We start from the raw sequence: 24880 nt of genomic DNA, 5'->3' as shown, positions 1-24880 counted from the left end.
GTGACAGTGAGTAGACACATGTCCTGTACAAGGAGGAAGGTACCATCCATCTGGAGTTCACTGCTTCTACTTTCTCAGCAGGCTGTGCAGTTCCTTTGAGTGTTCTTGTCTCTCATTTAGGCTCACATTCCAGTTTTGGGAACTAGGCAAACAATAGGCATCACTTAATAACTGTGGGAGCAGGGAGGGAGGAGAGCATGTGGGAGGGGAAAGAGGGACAGACCCTTTTCATGTTCACCTCTGAATGTCATAGCCAGGCACTGCTGGATCCAAGCAAACCAGGTTCCTTCAGCCAGTATAATTCACTTTCCATTTTCTTGTTAGTTAAATATTTGCACTGTGGTGCTTGAAGGCACTCAGGGTTTGCTACATCTGGGTTGATGCACAGTTTAGTTGACCAGCTCTGCTTTAATGGAAGAGCTTTGGGCATCACTTGGTACACAAAAGGCCTGAATTAGTCACAAGTGTTGGGAGAGCTTTGCCCCTGATCTTTGAATTCTTTAGCCCCGTTACATGACTAACATGTGAGAACTTATGGAAGTGTTTGGACAATGGGGTTAGCAGTCACTAATTCTGTGTTTTGTGATACACCTTTCCCAAAGTGCCAGTTATTCTCCTTGATTTCCTTCTTTAAAACTGAAGTTCTTAGTCTTGTGCACTTCTCTTGGCTCTGGAGTGACTCTGGTGTAGAATTTCTTCTTGCTTCTACAGTGCTGAGGTGCAGAACTAATTTAAAGAACTGTGCATCCGCTTGGTTACCTTGAATACACAAGCAAATACTGGAGCAAATATCCAAGCATAGGATCTCAAAGAGTTTAAAGCATTCAGCATTAGAAAGGCATCCTAAAGCAATGGGGAACAACTCTTGTCTGACTAAGGAATTCCATTGGGAAGTTTGTTTGAAAAAAAACGTAGAGGTCTTGTTGATTTACCCATAGTCTAATTCAACCATAAGAGACCAGGTGCCAGGTTTAGAATTGATTTCATGTATCCAGCTTCCTTGAAACACATTTTCTTCATTTTTCCATGATTTAGGTATTTTATTTTTCTGCACCCTAAGAGTACATAACAGCCACTGCTTTTCCATGGCAACGCCTGTTTCCAGAATTTGTCATCTGGTGTTTCATGTTTTTCTCTCTCTCTCTTTTTCCCTCCCTCTTCATCCTTCTCCCCCCACCCCCAGCATCTCGAACATTGTTCATTCTGCATCCATTTTGACTTCAATATCTGAATGACATCTTCTTTATTGCACATCAGATATTTTAGTAGGTCTGTATTCCAAGCCTTCTGCAGTTAAATTAAATTGGATGTATTCCTCTTTGTACGGAGGACAATATTGCTTCTTGTCAGCTATCAGTAGAATACTACAATTTTGCAATTTTTGCTAGTGTGGTATTTATTTACATGGCATTATTTTAGTATTTTTTCTGACTAAAAATGTAAAACATCTGCTCCTTAAACAATATAAATCATACCAGCCATGATTAGTTTAAAAGACTAGGCCGCCAATAACTTGTCTACAGTTTAGCAGCATTTACATTTTAGCAGCTTTGCTTATTTTTGTCTATGGAAAAACCAGAAAATGGTGAATTTCTATGCAAAAGAAGCATACACATAAAAAATGGCATGCAAATAAGTGCTAAACAATGCTTTTTTTTTGTCCTCTTGCTCTTCCTCCTATGTTTCTTCCTACTGCCATTTTAAAAGGACTAAGTTTTGCCTTTTTTAGTGTGGTTTTGTTTTTCTTTTTAACTGATGCCCTAGAAACTGCTGTCATGAGGTTGACACAGGCCGTCCATCATGCCAGGAGCGGAAGGATACTGATAGGAGGAAGAGTATTCCCTTGAAATTAGGGGAACCAGCTCTTACACCAAGGGAGTTAGAAAACCGTGCATTGGTTTCTGGCAGAGGCTGTGGTTAGAGGCAGGAATTTCTGTAAGTTCAGGAAGGCAGTCTTTGGCCAGGGGAGACTTCCAAGTCCTCTAAATTGTCTAAATTGTGTTGAGGAAACTTGGGTTATGCATGGATCCTGTAGTGGGCATTGCAGTTCCTAGGCTCCATAGTCTCTGTTTCCTGGGGAGCTGTCATGCCTATTAGTGATAGACCAGAGAATCAAAGACTTGAGAATTGAGCTGCTAAGAGTCATCTTGTAGATTAAAATACCACAGAAGTTAAAAATAAATAGGAAATGTGTTAAAATTCTGACTAGGCAACAGCAACTCATCATCAGTAGAGTCTGTGTTCTCTAGGAGTCAAATGGGGTTGAGTTTGGCTCCAGATTGTAGGGTTTTATTTTGAAATAAACAAAGATCTCAGCATCCTTTTAGCCCATTCTGTAAAATGAAAATATTATCCACATTTTCCCCTTCAATTTATTTTCTCATCGTAGGCACTGAGAAAATTAAAAAAGACCAACACAAGCAGAAATTTAGAAAATATTTAGCTTGATGCCAGTCAGTCATAGGCACAGGAGGTAATTTGACCCTTCTGGTTGTGAATACTGTGCCTGCATTCCTGTAAGGCTGCTGTACAACTCCTCACAAGTGACTGTCTTGCTAGCATGATGTTACCTTACAGGACACTAAGGTCTGTGCTGTTCTGCCTGTGTATTACCTGAGAAGGAATTAGCTGTTTTATTACAAGTTACAAGGTGGGTGCGGTTATTCACTGGATTATGAGAAGGTATTTCAAAATCATGCTTGATAGTCAGGAAGAGCAAGAGTCTCAATGCAAACCTAACACCTCTGTAGTAAGTGTGTAAAATTGGTTTTAAGATATAACTTCTTTTGCCATTATATAAAGCTGATGTGGGATTCGAGGTGCATTCGAGGTACTTAACTATGTTTTCTTTTTTTTCAGATTGTGTTTGTGGAGCAAGCTGATCAGCTAGAGCAACTGGCTAAGACATGGGGGTTCAAAACATCTGACATAAGACAACTGAGTAAACAGTATGTGTTTTGTTAAGATTAGCTACAGCAAATGCAGTTTGTTCTTTGTGTGAGGTAAAGCGAGGTTTTGGAATACATTTTGACAGGGAGCACATTAAAACCATATGATGCCCATATATTTAATGGCCAAAATTCCATTTTAGTGCAGTGAGAGCTCTTTACCCAAAAGTGCCTGTGTTCTGGATGCAACTCGACAGTCCATGTTCTTTTTGCATTCCCTGGTTTGGGATTGCAGACATGGTTGAATTGTGCTGGCTGATGTATACTGCACAGAGCAAAATGCCATATTTAATTTTCAGGCATAATCGCTTCCGTGCTCACGAAAGTGAGTGCCATTCTTTCTTGAGATTACATTTTATATCCATTTTGTTAGCAGTGGGCTGTGCCTAACATGAAAGTCTAGGTGTAGTAAATGTAGATAACACTGACACTGCAGATATGAAACTTGTTTGCTTAGACTTTGACACATTGCATAATAAAAATTAGTACAATTAGAAGATTTAAGCCCTCTAAACACAGAGCTTTTGGTTTCTCCATACTGCAGCTGGAGCATTTCTTTTTTCTTCATGCAGTGAAATCCTCCAAGTTTATTGTGAAGTAAAAAAGTTTTGGACTGTGTGAAAAAGTTTTGAACTATGCTTTGCATGTAGTAGCACTGTAAATGACTTGTGGCTTATAATTGAGACCTGCCTTCTAGTAATCAATTGTTAAAAAACGTTTATGCTTTGCTGAAAGGCTAATCATACAGTATATATGAATAATCAGATTTTTTTTTTAACTTGAAATAGCCTGAGGAAAAAGAAGGTTCTGAGAATGTGAATTGATTGAGGAAGACTTTTCAGCATTTATTGCCTGCAAGAAAACAGAAAAAAGAGGACCTAAAAAGAGACAAAATTCAGTTCATTCTGTAGTCAGGGAGAAGGAAAGAGGAGTGAGAGAAATGTTATGTAGTAAGAAGTTTCAGAACAAAACAAAATAGCTATAGAAACTTCCTAGTAATGTTGATATATTCATACCTGTTATTGCATGAACATTGCATGACAACATATAGTTTTACGGTTACAGTGTAAATATGCCTTTCCTGTTCAAGATATTGAGCAGACCTTTTTTCACCAGTGTCTATGTCTGCATTTTTAGACACAGTGTCTGTTTTTCCATTAAGCCTTGAAATTAATTGACTTTACATATCTATATAGACATATAAATAATATAGAAGAAAACTGGCATACAGAAAGTCACGTTTTGTAAATATAATGGTCTGGAAGCTAGAGGCATTCCATATATATTCAAACTAGGAAACAAGACTGTGTACAATTCTCTTTTTCAGGTGGATTCTGTAATGGAGTAATTTTAGTTATTGTGAAGTCAGTTCCTCTTTGTTTGTTGGCATTTAGGGTGGGTCAATATTAGAGATAATTAGATTAATCCTGCTCCTATACTGTTTTTCCTCACAGTTAGATATATGTATTTTGCAGTGTAAATGATATTACTCAACTGCTTCATACCAAAATATGGGTATGTGTGAAGGTACAGCAGGAGTTAATAGGCTGATGCTGGAAGAGACAGATTAATCTCTACTTGCCATTTATTCTGATGGATTTTAATCAAGTATACTCTTTAAAACAAAGCTAATTACTGTGGAGAATTTTGAGGCATTTTGAATTATTACAATTCTATTTTCTTTCCTTAGTGAATTCTTCATGCCAGGATTGGTTGATACGCATATTCATGCTCCTCAGTATTCATTTACTGGTACAAGAGTAGACCTGCCTCTTTTGCAGTGGTTGACTGCTTACACATTCCCAACAGAAGCCAAATACCAGGATAGTGGTTTTGCAGAAGAAGTGTACACCAGAGTTGTTGTAAGTCCTGCAAACGACATTTACCTACTCGACAGCATTCATTTTTGTGTAATATAGGCATGTTCTCAGAAGGTTGGCAGAAAGAGTAGAGAATGTTTTACTGTCATGGAAACGAGATAAAGCCAAGATAGCCACTGTTCTAATTGCTAGTCAAGATTGTCTATTACTAGTTACAGTCTTGTTCTCTTGTTGCTGGCAGTAGAGTTCATTTAATCACAAGATTAACAATGAACTGTTTATCACCTTTTCTGAATACAATGACAGCTACTAATCTACAACAAGTAATCTACACTCAGAATTATTACATCCAGCAGGCGCAGACAACCTCAATGTAGCAATAATCAAGCATAGTGAGAAAAAATAATTCAGGGAATGTTTCCTTTCTTCCACAAAAGTCCTCTATTATGAACCCACCATCTGCAAAAACCACATGAAAGAGAAGATAGTTCTGATAGATGACAGATCTGGGGTGTTCTGGAGTAGTAAAGAAAGACATTGCTGCTGCTGAGATCTTTATAGTAAGAATGTCTTTTACTGCAGGGGCTTTAGAAGGAGTCTCTCAGTGGTATTGTGGGTCAAAGAAAGACTGTGTTTGAGCTTGACTGTTTCTGAGCATTTTAAAGTCTTTAAGATCCACTGAATGGACAACAAGCAGCTAGGTCATATTGCAGAGTGCTAGTTCTGGCCTATAACTTGTATTTATCCTTTAATATGTGGCTGAAATATCTTCAACAGATTAAATTACTTGGCCAGCATAATTTGCCTTGCATATGTCTATTACCCTGGAAGCATCTGTTGTCAATATAGTAACATAACAAATCTGAAATAAATAGTTATGCTGTTCCCTGCCACACAAATTTTAAAAGAAATTACTTTCTGCCATCTGCCATGATAAAAGCATGCAGGAGCAGCCTGGTCATAAGCTCTTTGACAAGCACTTTTAAGCCTCCAAGTGCTTAAAACATAGAGGTGACCTCACCTAACAGTATGTTGAGCTGTGTGCCCAACACGCTGTTACAGCGCAGGCTGAGTGACCCCAGCACATCTAGAGACCTCACCCTGCAAGGTGTGTCACAGAATCATCTGGAAAAGAGCTGCCAGAGAGAGGTGGAAGTTAGCTGTGGGAGCCTGGACACCACAGTTAGACTATCCTCATGTGAATCAAATAGCACAGGGTCAGGAAAATGTCTTCACCCACAGAAGATACAAAATACCAGTTGCTCTGCAGTGTTTGAAGGGGCCAATTATAACCTTCATCTGTTAGAAATAGAACTAAACTTTCATGGAGTAGATGTTTTTTCATAAGTTTCATTGTGCTTATGAAGTTGTAATGAAAAAACAGTGGATTTTTTCAAATCAAAGTCCTGTTTCCAACAAATGCCTTCTATACTCAGCAAAAGAAACAATTTAGGTGATTTTTCCTGCTTTTAGCTGGAGCCTCCTCTTTGTGCTGATGATTTGGAAACAGAATGTTTTTGGATTTACTTTAACAATGTTGTTAGGATTTCAGAAGTAGAGAATTCTGAATTTTAAAAGCTAGAAAAGACAAAGGTAACTTGTCTTTTTAATGACATTGCTATTTTGAGACTTTTTTGGAACTTTTAAAGATTTTCATTTAAATATTGTAAGGAAAAGACAGAGCTTGGCTTCATGTTTGTCAAATAATTAACCCTACCCTTCCTCCAAACATTGTGTGGAATGTCCCACCTTTTATCTCATTAAAAAAATTTAAGAAATTCTCAAATTAGTTGGCAGACAGAACCCAAAAGTATAGTGTCGGTCTGTATGTTGGATAAGTGGTCAACATAGTTTGCATCAGTCCCAAGGACGAGAGAAGCTACAAATTTCATCATGAATTAATGTAACTAAAATACCCGGTGATTTACTATTATGTTCCCCAAAAGTAATATGGGGATTTCCTTTCAAATGGTATATTAGATAAATAATTAACTCATAGTCTGAGTGGTTTTGCTCAGTTTACTTTTACAGTTAAGTTTGATACTTGGTATTTGGGGGCAACAAAGGTTTTTGATACATGAAAACCTGACTTGTTTTTCCAGCTGAATCAGGTTACTAGAAGAAAATCACCATGTTAACCAAAAACCTTGCTTTGCTAACACTACATAAACTGTGCTTCACTATCAAAATTGCAGAACCTTTCATAACTAGGAAATAACAAAAATTACTAGTTGTTTGTATTTCTAAATATAAATTGGAGTATTTCCAGTTTGGGGAAAGAAATAATGACTGGTTTCTATGGGTTTAGCCACTGCAAAAATTGTGTGAGCAGTTTTTTGTATTTATTAACCCTCAGACTTAAAAAAGCTTTTATGAAATTAAAAATCTATATTTTTACCTTCCCACTTCACTGCAAAATCTTACAATAACCGAATGTTCTTGCAGCTTGAAATGAGACTTCCTGTTCTGCATTTTAGCAGCTTTGTTGGCTTTTTTCTCAGACAGTTGAAACTGATTTCTTTTTTTAGAGACGAACTCTAAAGAATGGCACGACTACAGCTTGCTACTTTGCAACAATTCACACAGATAGTTCCCTTCTTCTTGCTGAAATTATAGGTAAGTCTAATGGTGAGTTTTGAAGGATTATGTGGATCATGTTAGTTGAAGGAAACAATGCTTAGGAATTTAAACTAGCTAGGGATCTGTCTTTCTCCTAATTTGTTTTTTATTCATAGTACCTGTCACACTGTGTCCCCAGACCCCACCTGTCATCCATGTTCATTTAGACACCTCTATCCTACTTGCTATTCCTTCCCTCCTTATTCCCAAGTCTGCTGCTGGCTGAGCTTGAATTAGGTCTGCTGGACTTGTTCTTCAGCTGCGGCTCTCTGCTTTTTCTAACCTTTTGTTATTTGAGGTTTAAAAGAGCTGAACGACAGGAGGCCCAGTCGGTGCATTAATTTCCTGATACACTGAGGTTTCATCTGATAATCAATATCAAAAATCTTCACACACCCTCTGAAATCAGAGAAGTGGAAGTTGCATCAGAATCTTATCCTTCCCTTCTGTTCATAGTTGCAAATGCCTGCTGTTTGAAAATGTTTTTGTTCTTGCAGTATTTCGCAAGGCTCAGACAGCTCATAAAGCAGAGAAATTTAATAAGAACCTCAAATTTCATCAAAAATTAGCTATTCTGATTTATTAGGAAAATTTTGAAGCCACTGCATTAAACAACTCAAATAGTAGAAGTGGACAAAGCGATCTGATTTTAAAACACATTTGACAGCCTAGGATATTATATGCATGTTTTACACATGATTTCTGATTTATTCATCTAGCATGGGTAAATCTCAAGAAAGAGGCTAGAACAGATCTGGAAATTTCTTCTTCGAACTGCATGTGGGAGGCTGTTAGCAATCTTTGCCTGTTAGCAAAAAGAGAGATGGTTTGCTAAGATCTTTATGCCCTCTCTCATCTTCAGGTAGTAATCTACTCCAGCTACTGTACTTTGATGCTTGTGTTTCTCATCCTTTGTGTCACAGCTGTCTTCATAGACTACCATTAAGAATTCTGGTTGTGGTTAAACTATAGTAACCTAGTTCTTATTTGTAAAGTTGAGTATTAATGTGGAAGACAGCTCCTATTTAATGTTGTTTGTTTCCTTATTTTGTCTTTTCTTTTTATCCTTAAAAGTCACATGAATGACCCTAACTTAGAGACAAGATAGCATAAATTCTGGTCATCCTAAATGGAGCTGGGTGGGGTGGAATTAGTTTTTTTATTTCAGTACAAGCTTTGGTAATGGTTTGTGAGAACCAGTGATTCTGAGATTTATACTCTAATGCATCTCAACAGATAAATTTGGTCAACGAGCATTTGTTGGAAAAGTCTGCATGGATGTGAATGACAGTGTGCCAGAATACAGAGAGATTACTGCTGACTCTGTCCAAGAGACAGAAAGGTAAAATGGTAAAATTGATGGCATAACCTTTTAAAGTAAGATTTTTCATACATCTGAACAGTGGATGTGAATCTGTCTAAGAGCTTACAGGTGTGAATTTATTAGCAACAGGTTTTTTTCTTCCAACCGTACTACAGTCCTGGCAATTCCTGCAAATCCTGGCAATTCCTGCAAAAGTTGCTGCACAGCCCAAGCAGCATCCCTCTGGCTTTTCTAAAGAGAGGGAGAAACCACAGATGCAGGGTTTGAGAGGATATGTCTGTTTTCTGCTGCCTCTTTTCCCTTTCACAGCTGTCTGTGTGGAGGTCATGGGACCTGACATACAATGGTGAGGTGGCAGCCAGTTCCTTCATCCCCATTAACTTCTAAGCTATATCCTTTCATCAATTAGGTAGAACTCGTCTCTCATACCCCATTTTAAACATATCTTCTCCATCACAGCACCAGTCAAACTACTCCAACATGCAGCTGAGAGAATGAAGGGGAATCCAACGAAGGCAATATTTGTAGTGGAGGAGAGCCAAGACTGCATTATTGCGGTTTACTATCATGTTTCTCTTGTCTTTTGCACCCATGCTCAGAAAACAGTTAAGCAGACATACAGCTCTTCTCATAGGACTAACTATTTACTTATATAAATGTTTCAGATGTCATGCTGAAAGAGAAAACCCCTAAGAGTAATAGAAATATCTTTTGGCACTTGTGTGAGGTTGCTCCCTTGTTTTTACAAATCATGCTAAAGGCATGACAATGAAAGTTAGAAATAGTAATGTATTTCCAATGGTGTTTATATTTAAAGGAATTTTTAAAACATGCAGAATGAATTACCTTCACTCTTCTAACCTTTGTTTCCCTCTATGTAAATCCCCAGCTTCCATAATATGGTGCAAGTCCTGCCAAATGGGCCTGAAAGAAGCAGAACTTCCAATTCTGATAGTTTTAAAAGCTTCAGAAGGATCTAAATAGCTTTCTTTCAAATATCTGTCTTCTGCCTCCAATTAATTCCTTTTTGGTTGTATAAAAAGAAATTCTTCTGAACATGGGTGACAGGTTGCTACAAGCACTCCATAGCTGTCTAGGGAATGGGGCTGTGTGCTTCCTGGCATGGATTTGGAGTATTTTCCCCAATCACAGCAGTACAATTGCAGAAGGATGAAAAAGCTGTTTCATTAAGAGGGTAACATGTTAGCTGGGTTTTTGTTGCTTGGTTTTTTAAGAATCTAAGAAATGTGATCTGTCACACTGTCAGAAAATGGACTACACTCATTTCAGTTACTTAAAGTTAACATACAGAAATATTTATATTGTAAGCATGGAAATAAGGTACAATTCCAAGTACTTCATATATTAAATTTAAATTCATCAAGAATTTGAATCTATCATTCTTTGTCAAAGAGGATTTAAAAAAATGTTAGGGAATTGAACTCTAGATTACCATATATGGTATTATTAGTTATAGTCAGCTGCAAAGATGAGAAGCTGTGTTTAAGTCTGTTCTGCTACAGAAGACAGTGATTTGGAGCTGAGCTTCTTTCCTGATAGAGAAGTACATAAGCCAACAAACTACAGGCTATATTTGTAAAACATATTTCATCACATTTCATCAGTTTTGAAACAGCTCACACTGTTCAAAGAACGTGAGAAAGAATGAAAATAGCCACATTGAAATTTTGGCTTGTCAGCTGGGCATTATATTTCTGTTAAAGCTTCTGCTCAAGTGTGTACTTTATTGATCAAGTTCTGATCATAAAGCTTCTGATCAAATGTGATCAGGTTAATCGGTAAGAGGAGAAACAGGCAGGTGGTAGCTAATTCACTTGGCATTTTAGGTCTCAAAGTAAGAAAATGCTGGGCTCAAACTCCTTTGGTCATTGCAGAAGTCAAACTCAGGTTTCTTGTTTCCATCTGCTGATCTAGTGCAACCTTCAGGGCTGTGAATGTAGCCTCTAGCGTAATTTTCTTTTTCCTCTGAAGACATTTGAAAAAATTGATTAAACATGCTGTGATCAAAATTACACAGTTTTCTTACTATGAACTATAGCATAAAAATTCACAGAGATTCTGTCCAGAAAGCATCTCAAACTGTCTTTCACATGTCACTTACATACACTGAACAAATGGGCTTTCAAAGAATTTCCTCCTTCCAAAGTAGGAGGAAGTTTAATTTGCTCATCTGCATTATCCATAGTGACTGCTTAGGGTTTTTTGTAGAGGTCTGAGATGGCATTTTATTTAATAGAGTAAGTAAATCTTTATTTTCTGGAAGGTAGATGGTCTATATGCTAGCATTAATATAAGATTTCCAAAAAATCAAGGGTTCTTTAAGTGAATGAGGACATATGCCTCTACTGTAAGATATAAAATATTGCTACATCTTTTAAAACTTGGATTTGAAAAGGTTTAAGCACCGCAATTTGAATTCATGGACAAACAAATTTAAGTTTGGTTTGTTTTTTCCTTCTTCAATATTGCAGCTGTAGGTTATAATTACATTTTCAATTCATTTAATGTAGCATGTGTTTGGTTTTCAGGGAGGACTCAGCATAATTACTGCTTGTCTAATGCTAAGTATTGCAATGAAAAAACAATAGTCTGCATGTTCAGAGTCAAATTCAAAACTAGCATAATTTGGTGTCACTATGCTGACTTCATTGTGTTCCCTTTTTTTATTTAATCTAAAAATCTGGTGCAAAATTTTGTAAAATAATTGATGTGTCTGAAGCGTTTGATCTGTCTGGGTATCCAAGTATATATTTTTTATATTTTTGATAATTTATAACATAGAGGACAGATTTATAGCAACTTTATTTCTACCCTTTTTCAGGTTTGTTAGAGAACTACTGGAAAAGAAAGTAAGTAATGTTCTTTATTGAATTCACTTCTGTGTTCAGAAGATGCTGTGTGAACACATGAAATAATTAATCCCACTATCCAAATCTGTTGTCTTAGTGACAGATCAATTAATATACATATTTCTGTGTAATAGACAGATATCATCACTCTGAAAATGTTCTAGTAAATGTTGAGAAATGTACTTGTAACAGTGTAAAATCAGTTTTCTGTTCTCAGAGCAGAGCAATGTTCTGTGTGTTTCTCTACTGAGTTTAAAAAACCTGGCTTCCTAGAAAGGATTATTTTCTTGTTAAGAAAGGTGGAATTCTGTTTAGCACTCTTAGTATAGAAGTAGACAGGTTAATTGAAGGAATTCTCACCAGCAGAAATCACTGTTTTTTTCAGTAAAGTTACTAATCCACTATAAAATTAGTGTTTTGTGTCAGTGCATGTCTTAAAGTGTGTTTCTAAAGACATTCATGCTTACACTCCAGTGGTAAAGATTGAAGTTTACACTCCAACATTATACACAGCAGTACTTTTCTTATCAGCCTTTGGTTTTCAGTGGCTTCTTTTGACATCCCACCCCAAAATATTCAAGAGCAGTTGCCTGGAGTTTAATGCCTAAACTGAATATATCATGAGAGTAATGCCTAAACTGAATGTATCACTAGAGTAAGTTGGCTAATTTGCAAAGACCCGAGCTCCTTTTTTCTGGGAGATAGTACAAGGAACTGCCATCCAAGTTATCATTTACTGGCTTGTGCTAAACTCTTGCCTCTAACTATTGTTTTAGGAAAATTTTAATCTAGAGATGCAAGGTGTAAACCTCTGTAATTTTTAGTGTCTTCTCCACTGTGTCCTACTGTCTAGCATATCTGATCATACCACCATTCTTCTTATCTAAGGAGTTCAGGGGTTTGTCACTGTTATGAGTAAAGAAGATTGAACAAGAAAATGGCTTTGGTTTTGTAGAAGCTTGCAGTTTTGCATCATTATATCTTCAATGCTCACGGAAGTGTGACTGAAAAAAATCTGGTCATTCAACTGACTTACTTCTCATCATGCATTTAGACTGTCAGCAAAGATGAAAAAGTGCTGCTGAAGACTGGTGAAATTTCAGGGACTTGATGAAAGTTCAAATAAATACAAGTTCTTTAATAAAGTTCATTAAAATTGTTGTCAGAAATCCCCACTTTCATTCTCTGTTTCTGCAATGAGATGTCTAATGACAGCAAGGAAATGACAATACAGCTTAATTTGAGTTGGCAAGGATGCAGTAAGCAGTAAGCAAAGAAGACAAAATGTAGTTGCCATGTAAATGCTAGTCTTATGGTTGCTGAAATATATATGATATATATGTAGAATGCAAACCCCATCTTCTGTTATTTTCAGTATCCCAGAGTACAGCCTATCATAACCCCCCGCTTTGGCCCCTCCTGCACAGAGGACTTGCTGAATGCCCTTGGGGATTTAGCACAAACCCATGATCTCCACGTGCAGGTAAGCTCTGAGAGCTCTGTGTGCCATTTCAGTGGTGTGGACAGACAGCACGCTGGCCATCTAAAGATGCCTTTGGGAGGAGGTATGTACCTGCTGCCCTGACCTCAGCATCTGCTCTGTTGTAGGCTTGTTCTGTCTTTCACCTCACATTAACATCATGTATTATTTTATCTATTAACATCTTCCTAAAACTGGAAGTGGATGCATTGTGTCACCACATTACTGGGATGAACATGTGTACCATCTCATATCCCTTTGTTCCTTTAAGGACAAATGGAGCTACTTCTTTAGGTCCTATGAAAACTTGTTCAGGTCTGATGAAAAAAGAGATGCAAGGACTAGATCAAATTATAGGCTTTACAGGCACTATTTTTTATGAATGTATATTTAGCACCAGTAGATTGCTCAGAAGGTTGCAATGTCAGGTTCAATGCTGTTTAAAGGATTCGCTCTATGCATTTTCTTTTTGCAGAGTCACATAAGTGAGACTGAGGAAGAAATCAAACTTGTGGAGAACATGTTTCCTGCCTACCAGAATTACACAGAGCTGTATGATAAAAACAAGCTGCTAACCAGCAAGGTAGCCACATAAAAAATTCCCAAATATGACTTAAATTAATCCATATAGAGAATATGATGGTTTACTGTATTGTTTTGTTCTGTGAAGATCAGTGATATCTGGGGAAAAGCAAATTTGTTTTATGTTCTATGTTGAGGTGTTGGGTCTTTAAACAGGCCCACTGTGTTCCTAAGTATTTTAGAGGAAGGGAAAAAGAAACATATTTTGTGCTCCATGATTCATTTTCTAAAGGCTCCAAAGAGAGTTAGGGCAGTGGGATTAGAAGGAAGCTAGATAAAGCTGGTGTTGTAGGAACTGATAATTCTTGGACAGGACCTAGTTGTCCTTATAGTCCAAGGATGTTACCCAGTTTTTGCAGTTTGCCTGAAGGTTTCTTCTGTGGTGTCATGTTAGGACCAGCTTCATTTCCTTCCTATGGAGAAGCAGCCTTCTGTGTTGAATTCTAAACATCTACTTCACTGGCAGACAGCTGCTCTTTACTGATCTGACTATCCAAAAGGACTCTCACCTCATTTTACCAGCTGATTTTACCAAGCTTTGTGAGGGACCCTAGCCCAAAGAATTGAAATTCATTACAGCCTTATGCTGTTGAGATAAATGTAATATACCTGCCCACAGTAATTACAGGGTAGAGACCCAGGACACATCTGATTAGATAGTGGACTGCCCCTGCAAAAGTGAATATGAACAACCCAACTACAGTCAGCGTACCTAAACATCAGTCAAGCTCATTTAAAAATTTGAGAGAGAATTTTCAGATGCACAAGAGGCAGCTGGAAACTCCCTAGGAATTAGCTGTTGAGCTCCCATTTCCGTGTTTGAAATTTTACCCCAGTAAATGACTTGTTTACTGTTCTTTTTGCTGAGAAATCAATATGGACTAGAGAAGTATGTACACAGAATTAACCTTTGCTTTCTTACATGGTCTTTTGCATGCTGATTTGGTGTGCAAGTGTTCTAAAGAGCATATTTGTGCTGCAAAAGCACAGGTCTTAATTCTGTGACTTGTATGCACACAAGTGAAAATGGTAATGAAAAGGTTGTGATTACTGGTGCCTTCTGGAGTCAGACTCCTGGATATTTGGGAAAGGATACTATTAAACACAAGCATAGCAGCAGAACCTCAGATATTGCCTCCCCATCCACTCAAACTAAGAACCAAATCAAATTTTTTTAAGTGCTTTAAAAGCAGGGGCTTTTTTTGGAGCTGTTGCTGAAATGTTTCTTTCCTTTCAAAAACAACACAGATTGGCAGGGATATGCTTCAGTAGCTACCATATGTAGGTCCTTATCTGAAGAAGGTGGCTCTTCTCCTTGTGTTTTCAGCTACAGTGAGCTTGATAAGTAGAGATGAGAGGGGTACAGTGCCATTAGGAGATGCTCAGTGGAAGCAGTGCCATGCTCAATTTTATGTGCAGATTGCAAGATCTAACAGAGCTCTTGCTCCTCTCTTTTAGTGGGCATTTGGCATGTGAGGTAATGCCAATTAGATTTTTATGGCAATAATTGGTTTATCCACTATTAAATTATCCTATCCTATATTTCTATGTTTTTCTTGTGAACTTATTTTTAAAGTCAGTTATGTTGGCTAAAAAGTAAAAGTAATTTATCAGTTGCATAAAAAATTAGATTGTATTTTACATAAAGAATATTTAATCTCGTTCTCCTTCCCTGGTGCACACCTTTAGAGAGCTAATAGGAAACATGCTAAGAGTACATGCATCTTCCATTTTATCTGGTGTATTCCTAGCCCCAGTACTTAATCTCTGTGTTAGCTACAAAATATAAATTGTAAGCATGCTGCAGCACTAGGGCAACTGGGAAATTCTCGCTTTTATCTTTGGTCACAGCAGTCACTGCAAGAGCAAGTACCCTGTATTCTTATATTTAAAAAATTTAAAAAAGCTGAAGGAATGATATGTCAGGCACACTGAATTTAATCAGCTTTTCCCTTGTGGGTTTTAAGAGCTTAATTCAAGAAGTGCATTAATTTCACTAAATAGTAACATGTCCTTTTTGGCTATTTAAAGCAGCGCAGCAAACCTCACAGCCACAGAAGTAAATACAGTATTGAGTAAATTTATGATTCTCTTTTTCTTTAGACTGTGATGGCACATGCCTGTCATCTTTCTGAAGAAGAGCTGAAACTTTTTAGTCTTCGTGGAGCTGCAATTTCACATTGCCCCAATTCGAACTTCTCGTAAGTTGAAAAAAAAAGGAATGGTGCATAATTAAATAAAGCTGTTGTTTATGGAGTACCCTGAGTCGGTGCTACCATTGCAAAGCTATGATATAGAAGCTATATGATACCTCATTACACCATAAATGACATATTGGATTGAACATGACCATTCATGATCCACTTCTGCATAGCATGCTCTGGACCAATTTGTGGTCTTTCAGTTTAGTTATTGCATCTATATCCATGTCTATAGAAATACTTCTTTTCTAAAAATTTTTTTCTTTTGACTGTTCTGTCAGTGGTAGATGTCAGTGGTATCTCCCTTCCCCCTGAAGTCTGCTAATGTTTTGGGGAAATGGACTATAAAATCTTCTTTCTGTTGAGCAGACATGAGATACTGCATGGTATCCAGACCGAATAAGTAATAAACCAAATCTTGTACACATTAAGGGAGAGTCTTTGTCATAAAATGGCTCTGCAGCCCTGCTTCTCCTGAACTTTTTCTGCATGTAGCACACAGAACATGTTTCTTCCAATCCAGGATGTGCAGCGGTGTCTTAAATGTGCAAAAGGTTCTCGAACACAATGTGAAGCTTGGTCTTGGCACAGGTTAGTAGTTTGCTCTGAAAGTCTTTTTTTCTGGAAACCATTGGGAGATACATTCACCTGTTCATATTTAAAAGTCAGTATGTCTCAAATTTTTGGTCCTCCTGTTTTCTCCACTTGAGTAAGGAAGTGTAGACTGCTGGAATTCTAGGGTTGGTACAAAACTCTTTTAAAACAAATTTTAAAAATTAGTGAAGAGTTCTTTGCTGTTGTGAGCTTAAACAGGGCCTGAACATCAACTTTTCAAGTTTCTGTTTTTGTGTTGTGTTCTATTCACCTGACTGTGTGTGAGAACACCTTTGTTGGGAATTATGCCTTCAGAGACAGTGCTTAGCTGTAGAACTTGTTTGGTTTACCACATATGTCTCTTCAGAACTTTGAATTAAAACTTATGGAAATTTAACATAGAGATTTATACCCAAAGCTTGTTTCTAAGACTCTGATCCCTTGTAGATGTTGCAGGTGGATATTCAGCTTCTATGCTTGATGCTATAAGGAAAACAATGGTGGCATCTAAAAGCCTTCAGATCAATAAAGTGAATGAAACAGGACTAACTCTTAAAGAAGCTTTTCAGCTAGCCACTCTGGGAGGAAGCCAAGGTAAGAAGAAAATTCTGTAGTGTGCACACAGAGAGCTACAACTCTCTTTGATTATATGTCTCCCTGTCTTCATGGGAGATTCATGGATTTCCTGGTGCCAGAGTGAAATCTAACTGGTAGGCAGAGATAGTCCTTCAGTTTCTCATACTCACACTAGGCTTTTCAGAGAAGAGTACTCTATTAATGCTGAGAGTTTAATAACGAAATCTTAATGGCTTTTCAGGGTTGTACATTTGCTTTGCGAAGATCCTCAGACTTCTTAGTCATAAGGCTGTAAGTGCTTGTCTATTTATTGTACCAGCTGGAAATTTGTTTTCTCAGCAACCATCGCCTAGAAGAAAAACTGCAATTACAGTAAAATCATGCATTCTATTTGTCATGAGTTTCTAATTTTGCTTGTGCTTTTTGAGCTGTCAGTGAGGTAGTTTGTTGCAAATCAAAACATCATGCAAATCACTCCTCACTCAGGGAAGAGCAGAAAAACAGGCTTTCCACCATGGTTGTTCACAATACAATTGCACTTGCAGAATGCAATCATATAGTATATGGGTTATCCAGTTTTGGAGAACCAATTTTGCTGTAATCAGTGTGCACATAAAAATAGATGCAATTAAAAAAGTTTTAGTGTAACTGGTATGATTTAGCAGAGAGGAAATCCACATGTAAGTGAAAACCTATTATTGTTTCAGTTACCAGAAATGAGCTCACTACCTTCTAAAGCACTGGTCCCAAATTTTCTCACTGTAACCTGCCTGTAGCTGCCAAAAAGCTCCATTGGGAATTATTAATGGAAGCTTAAAAGATGTAGTGAAAAGGTTGTCAATCAGGTCTTCTCAGAACTGTGTTTGAATTCCTGGAGGGGGTAATGGAGGAAATAGAGAAGACAGAGGATGAGCAGGGAACAAATAGTGTTTTTTTTCCTGCAATGTATACTGTTCCACAAAGTGTGAGAATAAACTAGCTGAGACACAGAAAGGAAGACATAAAAATCCCAAACTCATATGTGGCTTGCCTTCTCAGCTACTCCTGTGTTTTTTCTATATTAGGTTTCCTTAGTAAAGTATTAATTTTTTATATTGATTTTAAGCTGTTTTATCCTTACTGTATCACTTTTAAGGGTAGAATATAAATTACTTCTACAAGCTTCCAGTAGCCTGGAAGGGCTACTGGAAGGGAAAATTTCAGTAGCAGAAATTTAAATGAATAATTTTTTGGGGGGGATAGTTTGCTTTGTTAAGACTCCTAAACACTTATCACCCTCTTGTGTTTAATCTAAAAATTGCATTCTGCTCTAAAACCTGAAGGAAGATGAGATAATTTTTGTTGAAACTAGTAGGCAATCAAAATATTTCTGAAATTTTAGGAGTTTAAATGTCTTTAAGATGTTGTGATATTCCTGCCACTCACAAACTTCAATGACTTCTTAAAGTAACTTCAAGACTGAATTTCCTTTATCAGTGCAATCTGAAAACAAATAAGTTATTTGCAGGTATTATGCTCTTTGATGACTTAATTTCAGAGTATTGGAAAAATAGATTTAATTAACATATTCTTTCTAGAACTTAAAAGGGTCCTAATTTATTTCTAAAGAGGCACAGAGGCTTCTCTTTAGGAATTCTAAGCACTTGCAAGCACCCGGTCCCTGAAGATGAATTTGTAGGTTTTCAGGGCATGTGGACCTGAGAACTTGTGGTTGTAATGAAATTTTGAAAAAAATAAAGCTACATAATAGACCACAAGGCAAGCCATACAGGTAGGTATGAGATCTTCAGACTGGCTATGATTATTTCTCCACACCATATTATTATTTGTTCCAGCTAATTGCAATTACCACTGGATACCTCTTTTATTATCATATTACTATATATTACTATTGCAATATGTCTATACAAACTTCCAAAATTGCTTAAACTTTTTAAAAAATTCAATCTAATCCTGCCTTAGGAAGGTGAGTGTTATTATAAGCTTTACTGTTTCTCTGATTTAATTTCACTGTCCCATTTGGAGTTTGAATGTTTTTGGAATATAACCCATTGTTTCTTAACATACAGGTGCTAACATACTATTCAGTTTGGTTTTGGGTTTTTCCTTGTAATAATCTAAATTTTTGTTTGTCTTATGAACCTTTCAAATAAGTTGCCAGGTACTTCTACATGGTGGAAGGAGGCTGGTCCTGAAGACGTGTTTATGGGCTTGTTTTCTTCCTCAGCTCTAGGACTGGATAGTGTGATTGGAAACTTTGAGGTGGGAAAAGAATTTGATGCACTGCTAATCAACACAAAGGCTTCAGATAGCCCTTTTGACTTGTTCTCTGCCGATGATTTCGAGGTAATCAGAACAGGATTGATGATCAAAACATGAATGGAAGTGATGTGGGGAAGGTCCATGATGCAGACAAAACAGGTCTCTTGAGAGTGATTCTGGTGGCAGGAATTGGGTGTACTACACCCCTGCCTGCCGTCTGTGCTTCAGCCTGCATGTTCCATGGGCTTTTTTTGGTCAGAATCTCGCTGACCCCAGTGACAGTGCCATAACACCATGAGCAAAAATGCATGTAATATTTTTAATGCACATTTTATTAGCCCAAGATGACAATTACAGTTATGTTATTGCAGTGACAAATGGCAGCCAAGAATAAGCAATTTATTTTTAGTCAATACTTAGAGCTCAGACTGAAAAATCTCAGCCTTTTCCCAGAGAACGGTTAGGTTGCCTTTTCTGCATTGCTGTTACAAAATGAAGCAAGCACTCAAGATGGCTAATTTGAGTTAAAAGCACAGTTTTTATGTTAACATTAAAGCAGTGTTGGTTTTATGGTATGGAAACACCTTCTCATTCAAAAACCTTCACTGACTAAAAAAGATAGTTAAGAGCAGTTACTTGAATTTATAGATGTGGTCAGACTGCCTAGAAACATTTCCAGTTCTGTAAAAAGAATTATTTTTAAGTTTAAATCTAAACCTTCTAAGCTAAGTTACTGGTCCTTAGCACTTTACAAAAATTTAAATTTTGCCTTGTTTTCAAAAAGCAAATTATGTATATTAAGTTTTGATTTCACTGTTACTAGGAATATTTAGGAGAAGTGTTTTTATCAGTTCTTTCAAGCTTCAAATGATTATGATCCGGGACAGCACATATTGCTTTCTGAATTTGTTTTCTCCCATTTTTTTAAAGGACACTCTCCAGAAGTTCCTGTATCTAGGTATGTTTTGAATTTCAACTCAAGTTGAATTCTCATTTCCTATATCAAATGTCTCAATGAATATTGGGGTTAATAATAAATTTATTTTTACATAAGCAAGTGTACATTTGTTTGCAGTAATTAAATATATTTATTCAACTATTATATGAACATTAACATGTCCCAAATAACTAGCATTTATATTTGACATTAATAAATACAAACTGGTTTATAATTATAATTGTTTGTAGATATGTCCGGGCAGTGTCCGGGCCGGGGGTGTGCTGCTGCTGTGTTGTGATGTTGGGATGCCTGGTGCCAGCTGTGGCCACAGCTGTGTCATGCTGTAATGAGACTTTTGCCTTTCTGAGGAGCTGTCTCACCAGCTTTCTTGATGGCTGCTTCCCAAGCCAGTTCAGATACCATGCAACAAATCATTTTCTGTACAGATACATAATATTTTTGGGATTTGGATCTACTGAATATACAGAAAATCCATTGCACTATTGCAGCAGGTGAATGGTATGTTTATTTTTAAAAAAAAAACAAAACACATGGGTTGCTAAAATATTTATTAATTTTTGTGGTAGCCCTGACTATTTCTCTTCAAATAGACTTTCTTAGTTCTAGGAAATGGTTGCTGCAAATAATGTGTTCCAAAATGTGTTTTTGTAGACTGCATAATTGTCATTAATTAAATCAGTGTTTGTATTTATGAGCAAACCTCAGTTTTGACCGTGTTATTTCAGGTGATGATCGGAATATTTCTGAAGTGTATGTGGCTGGAAAGCAAGTGGTTCCTTTTTCGAGCTCTGTATAAATCCATTTTCTGTTTGCAAAATATTCTGCTGATCATTCTGCATCTGATTTGGAAAAGATTGATTAAGTGCAGTGCCTGATCATCAGGAATGACACCTCACTTTTGGTTAATGTTAAAAAACTTCCATACATTGAAAATTTCGTTAGACCTTTCAAGAACTACTATACCGAAATTTTCATAGTTCTAGAGGGAATGGCTATTTAAATTTCTTTGTAAAAATAGCATTTGTGCATTGATTGGGGATTTGATAAATACCTTATTTAAAGAGGACATCTGCTGCTCTGTTTAATAATAGTATAGGAAGCATTATGTGGTACAATGAGATCCTCATTTTCTATAGGAATTAAAAAAAAACCTAGTGCTTGTAAATTGATTCTGCAGGTAATGAATATCATGGAAGAATGCAATTTCCATAATATCATTATCAATTATGGAAAAATCAGTGTCCTTTTAGAGAATGTAGTTTTCAGTTTTTCCTATGAGCTTTAAAAAAAATTAATTTAAAACATTATTTTTTAAGAAGAGTTAAGTCAGAAGTGTGTGTTTATAAATAAATAAGGGTCCTTACTTAAGAGTTTCAGATTGTCGTTTGTAGTCAGACACTCCATTGAATTACCTTGATCTGAGTGATGGCTGAATGAAACTTCTCTTAAATTAGAAGCAGTCACTAAGATATCTCTGTAGGCTACACAAAGGCAAACAAATTAAGAGGGTTTTCTGGACTAGAGGGAGTGCTTTATTTAGTTCAGCATCCTGCAGAATCTTCCCAAACTCATTTGCTCCTGACTGTTCAGACAGGATGATATGATGATGTCCCTTCACCTTTCTGTAAAGGAAGTGAATGCATTTAAAAATTTCCAGGAGAAATGGTCTCTTTCTGGCCATTACCACCTTTGACTTAAGGTGAAAATCATCACTGAAAAAAGCAGCTCAGCTTTACTGTGTTCTTTGCATTTTTCAGTGTGGCAGCCATAATTCCAGCCCTGTAGAATTCCAGGATTCCAGGTAAAAAAATATGCCCTTTTTGTTTTGGAAATCTGTGTGACTTCCTTTCCTAAAATGGCTTTTTGCTTTTTTTTTTTTTTAAATTTTTTTTTTTTTTAGAATTGTTTGATGAGGGGATTTCTTCTTGTTTCTCTATTATGTTTTTGCAACACAAAGAATGTACACTTTAATTTCAGGGTCATTAGAGACCAGTGTTGTATTTAGATACTGTAAACATGTGTTGAATATGGTTTTAAGGCCTACTTCCAACTTCTTTGATTTCACTAAGCCTTGTTTTGCACTTTTATCTCACTGCCTGGGGATATAGGACATACCTCTGTTTACAAAACAAGGGGGGGGTCACTGCACCAAAGTTTCACTTCGTGTCTACTTCAGAGAGAGTGCTTGGCCAATGCCACTCATAATGTTCTGATTTTAAAAGAATTTTCAGAGCTTATGTATTGTTATGATTATGCCTACATGAGACAGCATAGCGTCAAGGGGAAGTGTAACATCTAATTTGGGCACTTAAAGCAGTAGAGTCAGTGTTCAATGTGGTTTTCTTGCCAAAGCTGAGGGGCTGTACCAACAGCAGGGAATGATCAGGAGGTGCCTTGCAGGCATCGCCTGGATGCAGCCATTCACTGGGAGCTGGCTCAGGTGTCCTCCGGCTTGCTGCACCATGCCACTGCCTGCCAAGGCACAGCCCTCCTACCCACTATGTTCCAAGAATTCTAAGGCTCTAGGAGTCAAGATCTAAGGATTAATATTTACACATTCCATCAGGGTGTCTTCTCAACCATTATGTTTCTCATGTCTCCCAATCACCTACACAGTAGCACGCTTGTTCAGCAAATAACAACCTTCAGCTCTCTAACCTGCTTTCCTGATTCAGGGACATTTATTCTCGTGAATTTTGACATGAATTTAATTGACCAAATTTCACATTTCAAAACCAAAGAACTGTGAGACACATGTTTTAATCCTCCCAGTTACTGTTTGAAACTATTTTTAGGGAATTACATGGTTTTCAGCTTTGGCTTTCCTGTGGTGAAGAAAGAGGCTTGTGTACAATGTATGCTAGTGCCCTACTTCTTTGTCTCCAGAGCTATGAATTAAATCAATGCTTTTATTTTAGTGGTAGTCTTAACTGTCTCTGACTTAATTGTTTTCCCATTATTTTGTGGTGTTTTTAAGAAAGGGATTCAGAATTTCTTAAAATACTTTTGGAGGATGGACAGGTTGCTTATTTGCAATGTAAGAACATGCTAAAACTTTAACAAGTTCAGGACTACACTGCTGGCCCAATTACAAAGGGACTCTCTAGAATAACTGCTGCCAGTGAGCTTTGTATCTGAATTTTACTGGGTCATGAGCAGTTTGACTCCTGTTAAATTCAGGGACAGAGTAGGAACTCCTCTTTTGATTATTGCTTTTCTAATGTCTAGTTAGACATTACCCAGACATTATCCAGACATAGCAATGGAAAATCATCTTTTTAAGAATCTCAGCTGGAGGAGGAACTCTGCCTGCAGGTAGTGCCCTGGGCTGCCTGCAGCTCTCTGCAATGCCCAAGATGGATAGCATTACATTAAATGCTGAGGTGTTAAAGGGTAAAGGAAAGAAGTCTGAGTTTGGTGTTTGAGAGGCCAGTGGAGGAGTTCATATAAAAAATAAACTGAAGGTCTTTTGACAGCAGAATTTAAATAGATTTGAATGGAGAAAAAATGTGCTGCCAGAAAAGCTAAGTGGGGTCATCTAAGGCAGTCCCAAAAGCTTGTTCAGTGGAAGATGGCTTATGCACAAAAATTTAAAGGTTTTAGGTCATACAAAGAATGTAATAGTCAGAATTCTCTGAAGTAATTTAGGGAAAACTACTCACTAAGGATCACTGAGGATCCCATTGTAAAGTCTTGGTCCTTGAGACTCTGTGCCTGTGTGTAGATTGCCAAGATGTTTGTTTAGGTGGGGGAGGATCAGTGGATAAAAGGGGTTACTGCTGAGACTTACACATGCACCCTGTGTGCATCTCAAGACTATATCTATTCTGCTTCCTTGGATAGATGCCCCTACTTCATATGCACTTTGATGCAGGCCAAGTAATGGGTTCAGATTCTTAGTGTCTCTTTTAGAGACTGGAGAATATTTGGAAGGCAGCTGAGCCTCCAGTGCAGTTTTCTCCAAAATAAGCTCAATGCTTGTATAGCAAAACCACCCTGCAAACTGAACCAAGGTTCAACAAGGGAGAATGATTGAGAATTTAGAACAGCACTATTGTCTCAAACCAAAATGCTAATAGAGGCTAGAACTTGAACTATTCCCCATCTGTCCTCATCCCATCACAGAACTTAGTAGCTGAATACAAATTGAAGCAACTCTCTTCTACCTTCCTCCCTTTTCCCCAGCACTACCCCCTCAAAAAAACTAAACCAAAAAAACCCCAAACCTTAAAACAAAACAACTGAACATTAAGAGGATATGAGTATGTGGAAGAAAATAAAGGAATAATTTTCAGTCAGTATAAATTGAAAAATATGACAGTATAAATTGATTGATTAAAGATAAAACCTCTGGGAAAATGTACATGCAACAGGTTCCAGATGTCTCTTCCCACAAGTTTTCTTACCAGATGGTGGATGAGATCTTTCTTTCTTAATATGTCTTTATGTTCAATGGTAGCACGCCATTCAGACAAAGGAAAAAAAGGGTATTTGTGTAGAGTTTGCTTGTTGGGACAATATGCTTACTGTGTTCTATGATCAGATGAGCACTTATTTATTATAAATAGAATGCATTTGAATTACTGTTATATGTTGATCTCATTGTGTCACTTTGGGTTTTGAAATACTAGTAAGAATTGCCT

General features: G+C 37.1%; 1 protein-coding gene across 1 annotated transcript; it reads left to right on the top strand.

The window, feature by feature from the left end:
• The first annotated feature begins 2865 nt into the window (after window positions 1-2865).
• Window positions 2866-21033, top strand: GDA (guanine deaminase). The gene is made up of 13 exons (XM_005423425.2): window positions 2866-2948; window positions 4639-4810; window positions 7297-7384; window positions 8624-8729; window positions 11554-11581; window positions 12957-13064; window positions 13537-13644; window positions 15747-15844; window positions 16368-16435; window positions 16886-17032; window positions 19242-19360; window positions 20207-20234; window positions 20963-21033. The coding sequence occupies exons 2-13, from the start codon at window positions 4649-4651 to the stop codon at window positions 21031-21033; spliced, it is 1131 nt and encodes a 376-aa protein (XP_005423482.1). The 5' UTR covers window positions 2866-2948; window positions 4639-4648.
• The last annotated feature ends 3847 nt before the right edge of the window (window positions 21034-24880 follow it).

Source organism: Geospiza fortis, unplaced genomic scaffold, assembly GCF_000277835.1.
Source record: "Geospiza fortis unplaced genomic scaffold, GeoFor_1.0 scaffold279, whole genome shotgun sequence".
NCBI classification, from domain to species: Eukaryota; Metazoa; Chordata; class Aves; order Passeriformes; family Thraupidae; genus Geospiza; species Geospiza fortis.
This window is presented reverse-complemented; position numbering and strand designations above follow the sequence as displayed.

Excerpts from the sequence above, each read along its gene's own strand:
- GDA (XM_005423425.2), top strand. The coding sequence starts at position 4,649 with ATGCCAGGATTGGTTGATACGCATATTCATGCTCCTCAGTATTCATTT. Across the intron at positions 15,845-16,367 it reads TGCCCCAATTCGAACTTCTC|GATGTGCAGCGGTGTCTTAA; the intron begins GTAAGTTGAAAA and ends CTTCCAATCCAG. Across the intron at positions 16,436-16,885 it reads GAAGCTTGGTCTTGGCACAG|ATGTTGCAGGTGGATATTCA; the intron begins GTTAGTAGTTTG and ends GATCCCTTGTAG.